Here is a 10,550-nt window from a genome sequence, read left to right as displayed (position 1 = left end):
AGCATCGTATTTCTCCTTAAGCTGGTCAGCATTGGAGTGGAAAGGAGGAAAATGGCTAGTCATTGGAGCTGGCACAGCCACAGGGCTGGAGGTGGTGTGATAATGGCAATGCCCAGGCCTCCAGAAGGCAGTTGGAGGCAAGAATCTGCCAGACGGACCCTGTGCTTCAGGCGGAGAGCATGTTGTGGAAGCAGACAGACAGGCATGGATTGCCTTAACTAAACTGTTGCATGAATGACTTTGCCCAAGCCTTTCCCTGCCAGCTCTGCTCTGAGCCTGGAAGACCAGACCTCCAAAGACTCCAGTCTGAGGCAAGACTCTGGGCAGATTCCTCGAGTGGTTGAAACCCAAGTCGGGCAGGACACTGGTCCTGAATGGGTCTGGGTAGAGAAGAAACAGAACAAGAGGAGCAGGGGACAGAATGGGGTCCTAAGTGAGCAAAGGACCTAAAAGTCCAAGAGGGTAGGAAGATGAGGTCCCATGCCCAAAGGGGTTCACACATAGGCTAATAAGGCACTTTCTTCCTCCTCAGTCTTGTGCTGGACAGAGAGGGTGGAGAGGAGGTGAAGGAGAGGAGGTTCAGGCTGCCCCTGAACCATTTGCCCCTTGTGTCTCTTTTCAGGGACATCCAAGTGATGCAGCCACTTCTCTGCCTTGACTGTCCACTCAGTCCACCCCAGTTAGAAACGGAATGCTTTCAAACAGAGGCCCTTGGTATCTCTTGGTATTATTGTCTTGCTATCTCTCAGCCCTAGGCTAACACATGCATAACCCTCGATGAGGTGTCTTCCAGCCCCCAGAATCCCCTGTTCTTACCCCTTTGAACCTCTGTTCTCACCCCTCTGAACCTCTGAACCACAGTGTCAGAGGAAGTCAGAGAGAAACAGTCAGACAAAAGGAGCCTCGATGACCTGGATCCCTGTGGAGGGGAGGTTGTTGGTGATGATTTATTAGCCAGACAATCAACAAAACAAGTTCTAACATCTGTTCTCACCAAACCATTCCTCAGACAACAGCAGCATTGGACCAGGGCCCAGACTCAGAATCAGAAGGCCAAGGAAATTAGACTCCAGAAGGAGAAACCAGGGCGGTGAGAGCCAGCAGGGCCCTCTAGCATAATTCTTACCATCTCAGAGGATCAGCAAGTACCTAACCCTTTGATTCCTGGGCATTCTCAGGAGGGAGCATGTGTTATTAAGATGAGGCAGACTGCATGTTTGTTTTTCCAGCTTTCAGGCTTCTTGGTGGAAGCCAGACCTTTCAATATTCAGGGCTACACTAGTATCCAAAGGAGAGGAGCTAGCACCCAGGCCCCATGTGGAAAGCAGCCAGGCTTTCTATCTGAGGAAATCTCTGTCACATCCTGTGGAGAAGAGTTAGAGCATATGCAGTAAGTCTTTGACCTTGGCTAAGTCACTATCCCTCTCTGGTTTTATTTCCTTATCTGCACAGAGAGGGAATTGACCTTGATCAGCAAGAGCAAATGAAATACTGCTCCTTCTCCCTTCTACATCCACAGCAGACATCACTAATCAATCATGATGCTCTTTTCTGCTGAGTTCAGATGTGACCTTAACATCCTTTCCAATGCAACCCTCTAGGCAGCCACAACCAATGGATTAGAGTTGGCATGCAAGATGACATCTCTTTGCCATTCTTGCAATTGATGAGGGCTGAGGTCCTTCCCAGCTCTGATCACCTGTGCTTGTTTCATCCACAGTTCCTGAGAAGGGCACCTAGGTCTGTGGACCTGATGTTTCAAGCTCAGACTTTCCACTTACTGAAGAAGGAGGTCCAAGGGAGAGTCACATCTGTCCTCTGTCCTGCAGCATCTGTCTAGAAAGACTGTGGGGAAGGGTGTGCCTATATGGGAGAGGGGGCTGCTGGGGCAAGAGAGGGCTTTGTCCAGAAACAGAGTTCTCAGAATGCAGCTGTGGGCCACCTGGATTCTGCAGAGAGAAGAACAGTCCTAGGTCACACTCCTACTCTCTTAGACCCATCTGCCATCTCAAGAGAGAAGAGAAAGCATAAGCATAAGAGGGAGCATAAAACCCTTGAGAAAGGGTTGAATGAGAATTCATTCAATGACTATTTCCTAAGTTCTTGTCTATGTGTGCTTTGAAAACAGTTGAGTAAGTCCCAGTTCTGCCCTAACAAACTCATGCTAGGGAAATGGGGAGCTGGAAGGAGATGGGAAAAAGGGGTGCCTCAGGTGATCAGCAAGCAGCAAAACAGGTGTCTGTAAGCAGATCAGGTCAGGTGGGGGAAGTTCTTCCAGAGGAGAAAGGCAAACATGTCTGAAAGGATGATGAAAAGGTTGTAGGGCAGCAGGAGGATGAGCCTTCAAGAAGTGGCAAGAAGCAGAGAGATTGATGGGTGCAAGCCCAGGAGGCTTGAAGCCATTTGGTGAGTTTGGAAAAATGTGAATAGTTCTGTAGTGGAGGTAGCATCCTCCTTCACCAAAATGTGGAGGGCCTAAGTGATCAGGCAGCTTTTCAGAAAGGCCATTCTAGTTTCTTTGGGGCAGAGTGGACCAGACTGATGCTAAGAGGCTCTGCCAGCCAATAGGGGCTCACGTAGCCCTAGTTACTCAGGAGGCTGATATCTGAAGATTGACGTTTGAAATCAGCCCGGGGAGAAAAGCCTATGAGACTCTAACTAGCCAGCAAAAAATACAGAAACGGAGCTGTGGCTCAAGTGGTGAAGTGCCATCTTTGAGTGACAAAGCCAAGCAAGGACTCAAGGTTCTGAGTTCAAGCCCCAGTGCCTAACCTCCCCCCCCATACAAATGAAGTTCTTGGCAAAGTCCTGAGGGAGGCTGGATCTTGTGGGAGTGAGGAATTTAGGAAGAGATCCAGCAGAAGTTAGAGATGTCTGGGGAGTGAGAGGGATGAGGGGAGAGACGTTGAAGAAGCCCTATGATTTGAGCTTGGCTAGCTGGGTGCCTTACAGGGAGAAGTTTAGGGGAGCAAGGGTGAGTGTGGTGTTGACTGTGTGGGCTGTAAGTGGGTGTAGGACCCTGGAGGAGCTGTCTAGCCTGGAGAGGTTTGGATGGAGATGTGGACTGGGGGGACTCTGGAGTCTCAGCAGGTAGAAAAACTGGGGCAGGGCCTGGGGGTGGGGGGACAGAGGCAGAGAGAGGGTGTGGTAAGTGAATATAACACCTTTCATGACAATACCACACCCTAAATGTGTATCTAAACATGGTCATTTAGGGGATAAGAGAGAGATAAGTGTGCAGAAGGAGATAGGCGTGTGGGTGACCTGATCCTAACCCCATCTGAGGTAACACACAGAAGCCCAAGTACTTTTCTTCTCTAGGATGGCAGGGCCAAGGTGGAGGGAGCTAGAGGCCCACATGGAGACTCCCACTCTGGTCTCCATTTTCTCTGAGAAGCTAGTGTGGGAGAGGGGTGAGGAGGAGGCCTGGATCCAGGGAGAGGAGAGGGCTCAATCTCTGGATCTGGAGAAAAGTTGCTGTCATCCCTTCCAGATCACCTCAGACTCTAACCTTCATCTTCACCTAGCATCCTATCTGCACATTTCTCTGCCCACCCTGCTGTAGCTTTCAGGAAGTCCTTCTTGACTCACTTTTCCCTGAACCCCTATGTTACCTGGACTCCTGGGACGGGCCTGGACTGGCACTTCCGGAGAACAGGGTGCTTGATGGACACAGTCTCAGGTGGTCCTTCCACCTCAGCATAGATGTTGCTGGGGGCTTCTCCAGGGCTTCCCCGCCCCATGGCATAGAAAGCTATGGGTTCATCAGGCTCATGGTAAATAGGGTTGGTGGGCTTAGGGGGTAAGGCTGGGTAGGGTCGCGGCTTGGGGCTTGCATAGACTTCGGGGGGTAGCTGAGGTTTGGCAGGAATGGGAGGCTTGGGCCTGGGTGGCTGGAAAGGTTAGATGAGAAGGAAAGAAGAATGTCAGTGAGAGCAATGGAGCCAAGGCCAAAGCCTACCCCTCCATCACCTAGGCCTCGCCTCTGCCTTGCTGGCATCACTCCTCCCTTGCTGGATTCTCCCCGCTTTTTTTGTAGCTAGCCCCCTTCCATTCCTCAGTCCCGGTTCCCTCCCTCAAGCCCTCTAGTTCAACACAGTACCTCCTTTGGCTCCAGGCTTCCCGCTTTGTGCTCTAAGGCGGGGGCCTGCTCCTGTTTGATGAGTGGGTTGTGCTTGGGAATGGGGTCCTGGCTTTTGCTTCCAGAATTTGATTCTTCATTCCTTAGGGAAAGTCCAGCCGGGTCAGGAGTCTGCTTAGAAAGGAGGAGGCCTGAGAGATGGGGTGGAGGGGTTGAGGGGGGTGGGGTAGGTGGCTTCCTGAAGACAAAGCAATTTGGTCCAAGAGGATGGGAAAGAGCAAAGTGAAGACATAGATTTGGCCTGGACTGGGTTCTCTGAGTGAGCCAAAGGTGATGGAGAAGGCAAGGAGGCCAGGGGATAAAGGAGAGAGCAAACTCTGGTCACAGGCTATCTTTAGTGTTGAATTTAATTTCATCTAGAACGTGGTGACCAGACTAGTCTCTCATTTGTGTCTACGGTTGTTTAAAACAACAACAATAAAAACAACAAGGTTTTAAAAGTCTTTAACTTCAAAAAGATCACAATAGGGACTGTTTATTTTTATAGGCTGGTTTTGAACTTCAGTCCTTAGACCTCAGCCTCCTGAGTAGCTAGGTTTACGGATGAGCCACAGGTGTCTGCTCTTCATGCTGCAATATGTGAAACTACTCTAACTCTATCACTCCCCATCATTGTTTTCTCTTAGAACCCTCCTCATTATTATTATTATTATTATATACTACACATTATTGGTTTGTTGTCTGTATTACTTTATGTCTGCCTCCTATTCCTATTAGAATGAAAGCCTCATGAAGGTTGGAATATTTTGGGTAATCTTGTTCACTGTTACTTTCTCACTTGTAAGAACCATGCAAAGTAGCCCTTCAGAGAACTACCTAAATTTAGAACTACCTAAATTTAGCCAGGCACTGGTGGCTCACACCTGTCATCCTAGCTACTCAGGAGACTGAGATCTGAGGATTCTGGTTCAAAGCCAGCTTGTGTAAACAAATCCAAGAGACTCTTTTCTCCAGGGAACCAGCAAAGAAATCAGAAGTGGAGGTATGCTCAAATGGAAGAGTGCTAGCCTTGAGTGAAAAATTCAAGCAACGCATGAGACCCTAAATTTAAGCCCTCAGTATAGGCACAAAACAAAGAAACCTTCTTGAACTTGTTCATGGAAGCCCTCCCTGACAAGGCTTCTTGCTATGATAAATCGCACTTTGTTCCCTTGGCATCATATTGTCCATTACTTGATTGTCCTAGTTATTGCAAAGGTCCATAGGTCCCAAGGCCTGCCTCCCAGTCGTTCAGGGTCTCGGGTGCTCAGTAAATATTGCCTACTTTTGAAATATGACTGCGTGTCAGGCCTCTTCCTGGCCTGCAGGCTATGAGTTTGGGCTGAGTTCCTCCTCCAACACTACCTTTCTGGAAAAGTAGTGGGCAAGGGAGATGTCACTGGGCCATCTTGGGCATATGCTCCAAGCAGGGGTCTGAGTGGGCCTCAGAACCTGAGTTTTTAGGTCAGGGTGGGTGGGGGCGTGGGTGTACCTGGCGAGCGAGGGGCTGGGTAAGTGTCTCCCCATAGGGGATGAGCGGGCGCGTTGTATAGTGATGCAGCAGGTCCTGCAGCCGCGCGTGGGCACTGTCCTCGCCCAGCACCACGTGGCGCCCATCCCGGAGCTGGGCCAGCAGAAAGTGGCGGCAACAAGTCTGGCTCCTAAAGGGCACCATTTGGGATCAGATACTTATCCCTTCTCCCAGGCCAAGGCCAGCAGTTCAAGGCACGACCCTACCTACCCCGTGCCAGGGTCTCCCAAGCTGCAGAGACTTCCTCACTCCTCCTGGGAAGGGTGGTGTCAGGAGCCCCGCCCCTCCAGCAGCCAGCAGCCACACCCCTCGGCCCTCACCTGTAGGTCAGCACGAAGGTCACAGCACTCTCGCTGAACCGCACCAAGTAGCATCCTTGAGGCTGGGACTCCAGCAGCCTCTCTGCCTCCCTGTTGGTGATGGAGAGAAATGGTGGGATCCTGCTCTGGCTCTTCTAGCCTCCTGCTTCTGCCTTCCTGGCCCTCAGTAGGCGTCCCCACTTCCAAGCGGACACGCAGACGGCTACTTGGAGATGGAGAGAGAAGTGATGCTTTCCCACTTCTAGGCCTAGATGTGGACAGGAGCTGGAAGTCCCACTTGGCACACCTCCAGGCCTGCATCTTTGTGCAATCTCATCCTGGCTGGACAGCCTGGAGAGATTGTGCCTACAGCCACAGGCTTCTAGATTTATTTTTTTGTCGGTCGTGGGGCTTGAACTCTGGGCCTGAGCACTGTCCCTCAGCTCTTCAGCTCAAGGCTAGCGCTCTACCACATGAGCTACAGCACCACTTCCGGTTTTCTGGTGGTTTATTGGAGATAAGAGTTTCACGGACTTTCCTGCCCGGGCTGGCTTTGAACTGCGATCCTCAGATCTCAGCCTCTTGAGTAGCTAGGATTACAGGTGTGAGCCACCGGCACCTGGCAGGCTTCTAGATTTCTGAAGTCACAAATAGTCTGAGAGCTGAGGAAGGAGGAGAGAGGTAGGGCTGAGAAATGGAGGAGGAGGGAGGATGGGAAAGGATGAGGTAAAAGAGAAGTCGGCTGGAGAGAGATGGAAGAAGATGCTGCTGGTGGTGGCTCGTTCCTGTAATCCCAGCTACTCAGGAGGCTGAGATCTGAGGATGTCAGATCCAGCCAGGGCAGGAAAGTCCATGAGACTCTGGTTTCCAATTAATAACCAAAAATCTGTAAGTATACACACACCCAGACCCACAAACTGGAGTTAGACAAGGAGAGAAAGAGAGGCAGAGCCTAAGCTCTAGAGGCCTGAGGCAGTAGGGTAAGGGAGCTTAGAGAGGGACACTGAGGCACAGATAGAGCTGAGCTGGACCCTTTCTGGTGATCTCTTCTGACAGGCCTGGGGGAATTGGAGTGCTAGTGGAGACAGACTCCTGCCTGGCTGCAGACCTGTGCCACCTGCTCCTGCATTCTGTGGCCTGTATCCTCCTCTGTGGCTCACCTCCGAGTGATGAAGCCATGGAACCAGGCTGGGGCTGCCCCGTGCTGCAGGAACCCGGGGGCCTGGGTCTGTTGGAACCAAGCTCGGGTCTCCGCCTGCAGAGACCAGCTGCTTTCTGCCCCAGGTACTTCTTCAGGCTTCCCAGCATCCCCTAGGATGGACGCAGCCCCTGGGGCCTGGGCAGAGGAGAGAGAGGTCAAGGTGGTAGAAGCAGCCATAATCAGTGAGCTTTTTCTGACTAAGCCGGCTGCTACTTTCTTACCCTCATGGCCAACCCCTGGGCCTATTTTAGGGTAGAATGACCCAGAAAAGTCTTTTCAAAGTCACTAACTTAAATCTCTTCTTCAGCTCCAGCTGTTTGTTTTCCAGAGACTCTCCTCTCACCGTTCTCTGGGCCATGAGGGCCTTTAAGGCAGGAGCAATGAGCTGCTAAGTGGAGGAGGTTGGGCTGGGGGAGAGGGGGGGAATGGGGAGGTGACAAGGATCAAGGATTTCCAGATGTGCAGAAAGTCATTCCCTAGCAAGAGGGAGGCAAGGCAAGAATGGAGCAGGAAGCCACCCACAGACCACATGACAAAGGCTTCCCTTGCGGCAGGTTGTCCCAGCTGGTTATAGGGAAGGTTCTGGATACTTAGGTGGGTGAGCGGCTGAGATGGGGCCTGGAATACACTGGATAGACAGCGGCATTGACATACATGGGTTCCCTTCTGGGACTCAGTACACTGGGCCCTGCTCACCTAGGGATTCAGCTTCAGCTCCCTGGATCACAGTAGGCATCCTAGCAGGGGGAGGAGACACTGCCACCTCTCCCCTCCTCGGTGTCATGAACACCCCTGCTTTCTGTTTTTGTGACCTGTGTCCCTGTGCGCATCCTTACCCATGGGAGGGTTGGTAGTGCAAGAGGGATCTGTACCCCGCCCTTCATATTTCTACTTACCTCAGTGTGGACAGTGGGGGTCCTGGGACTGCGCTGAGCCTCTTTGGCTGGGGTGTGCTGTCTGGGCTCAGGGGGTGAGCTCAGGCCCTGGCAGCTTCTGTGTGTCAAATCCATGGGCTGGAAGATGCTGAAAGTTGAGGAGGGGGCTTCATGACTTCCTGTTAGCATAAAGAGGTTTACTGGAGCCTCTTAGAAAGGCTCTCTCTCTCTCTCTCTCTCTCTCTACCTCTCCCCACTTCTAGGCTTAAAGTGGTACTGGTTTTCCTCTGGTGGGAAGAGGAACCATCAGGACAACTGGAGAAAGGCAGGAGGGCTGAGGGGGAGGGTTTCTCAGGATGGAGGAATAAAGCATCCCAGAGGGTTGACACCACCAGAGGAGTTATCAGGAGACAGAGTGCCAGCAAGGAGAGCCTTGGAATTAGGCTGCCCACCGCACCCCTCTCCCCCTCGGCCACAGTGAGGCAGAGGTCTTCAGGCCAGGCCTCTCTCCTGACTTGGGAGCTTCTACCTACCAACATCTCTCACCTTCTCATTACCTCCTCTTTCTAAGACTCTTTCTAAGACTCAGCACCTGGATGTCTTGCCAGTCAGCCTTGCCAGCTCTAGCTTAGAGTAGATTCCTCACCCCTGAAGTGGGATCTCAGAAAGAGATGTAGGGGGTCCTGCTCATATTCTGAGCTTCACGCTTACCTTGAAGGCTTATCTGGGCCAGGGGAAACTCCATGGGGCAGCCTAAGAAGGACCCTGGGGCAGGGTGTATGTGCTCTGGAAAGATTTACACACTCAGCAACTTGTCTCTACTCCTACTCCGGCCCCCAGGGACAGGAAATGTCACTTCACCCACAACTTTACCTCCAGCAACAGACCCACGTCACAGAAAGCTGTAAAATCATTGTTCCACCTCCGGAAACCAGGCAGTTGAAGGTGATGGTAGTATGGTGGTGGTAGTGGTGTCACTTTGGTTAAATGTTGGAAAGTCCTTCCTGCTCTCAGACCTTTCTCCCTCCAGATTCTTCTACTTCTTCATCCCAGATAAGCTTTGTGAGTTACCCAGCGTTTCCCAAAGACCCCTACTTAGAATTATGCTTGGAGAAGACATGAAGAAGGAGGGTGTAGGGTGGCAACCGGAAGGATGTGGGTCCATGTGAGATGTGTGAGATGAGTTAAGAGGGAAGAGGACCTGCCCTTCCTGCAAGCAGAGACTCGAGCTAGGTGGAGCTCTACCAGGCAATCTTGGAGGAAGGGAGAACTTTCTCCAAGTAAGTAGGTTAGTATCAGCATGAACAATGTTAGCAGTTATTGTTGATAATAGTAGTACTGGTGTCTTAAACTCCCAATACCCTCTGCCACATCAGAAGATCAGTTCTGAGGCAAATGGTGTATGCCTGGCATTCCAGCTATGACTGAGTGACTGGGAGGCTATACGATTGAGAGGATCATGGTTCCAGGACAGCCTGGGCAGAAAAGCCCAAGGGATTTCATCTCAACAGAAGAATCTGAGTATTGTGGTATATGCCTGTAACCTCAGCTTTGACAGGAAGTGTAAAATAGGTGGATCATGGTCCAGCAGCTCAGCAAAAAACAAGACCCTATCTCAAAATAGCAAAATAAGGCTAGAAATGTGCCTTTGCAATAAAGTACTTCCAGTACCAGTACCACCACTATCACCACTAAAAAAAAAAAAAAAATCCAATTTTCTCTCTCTGGGAAGGATAGTGGGTACATTTTCCTCATTTCCTAGAAGGGTAAACTAAAACTCAGAGGAGTCAAGTACCTTGTCCAGAGTCTTTCAGTGTCTCAAAATTTGATGGTAGTTAGATGCTGGTGGCTCATGATTGTGATCTTAACTACGCAGGAGGCTGAGGTCAGAGGACTGTGATTTAAAGTCAGTCTGGGGACAAAGTCCAGGAGACTCTAATCTCTAATTAACCTGCTAAAAGCCTGAAGTGAAGATGTGACTCAAATAGTACAGTGCCAGCCTTGACTGAAAAAGCTCAAGGAGGGTGCGCTGGCTTGAGCTCAAGCCCCAGGATTGGCACCAAAAGAAAAGAAAAGCAACAGCTAGGTACCTGTGGTAATGCCTATAATCCTAGCTACCCAAGGAGGCTGCGATCTAAGCTTTGAAGCCAGCCCAGGCAGAAAAGTTCATGAGACTCTAATCTCCAAAAACTACCAAAATGCTGGAAATGAGGCTTTGGCTCAAGTGGTCGAGTGCTAGCTTTGAGCAAAAATAGTGCCCATACCCTGACCTCAAGTCCCAGGACCAGAAACAAGAGTGGGGGTGGGGGTTGGAGAAGAAGGAAGGAAGAAAGGCTTAATGATATCCACAGACTAATTATTTTGTCTCACCTGTTCAGAGCCTCTGTGACAGCTGCTCTTGGGTGGGTATTGTGTGGCTCTAAGAGCTGAGCCTTGTGTGCATACTTCCATAGTTCCATCTGCCAGGGTTTAGATTGGGTGAGACCAATGATGTCCCTGAGGCTCTTACTCTTGAGACTGTGCA

General features: G+C 50.8%; 1 protein-coding gene across 1 annotated transcript; it reads right to left on the bottom strand.

The window, feature by feature from the left end:
• Positions 1 to 929: 929 nt before the first annotated feature.
• Positions 930 to 8,852, bottom strand: Sh2d2a (SH2 domain containing 2A). Its single transcript, XM_042681930.1, has 8 exons — positions 8,738 to 8,852; positions 8,048 to 8,205; positions 7,111 to 7,286; positions 5,972 to 6,061; positions 5,613 to 5,781; positions 4,103 to 4,252; positions 3,615 to 3,893; positions 930 to 1,949 (listed from the first exon to the last, which is right to left on the bottom strand). The coding sequence occupies exons 1-8, from the start codon at positions 8,769 to 8,771 to the stop codon at positions 1,806 to 1,808; spliced, it is 1,200 nt and encodes a 399-aa protein (XP_042537864.1). The 5' UTR covers positions 8,772 to 8,852; the 3' UTR covers positions 930 to 1,805.
• Positions 8,853 to 10,550: the final 1,698 nt, after the last annotated feature.

Source organism: Dipodomys spectabilis, unplaced genomic scaffold (assembly GCF_019054845.1).
Source record: "Dipodomys spectabilis isolate Male_0828 unplaced genomic scaffold, ASM1905484v1 ptg000069l, whole genome shotgun sequence".
Lineage (NCBI taxonomy): Eukaryota > Metazoa > Chordata > Mammalia > Rodentia > Heteromyidae > Dipodomys > Dipodomys spectabilis.
This window is presented reverse-complemented; position numbering and strand designations above follow the sequence as displayed.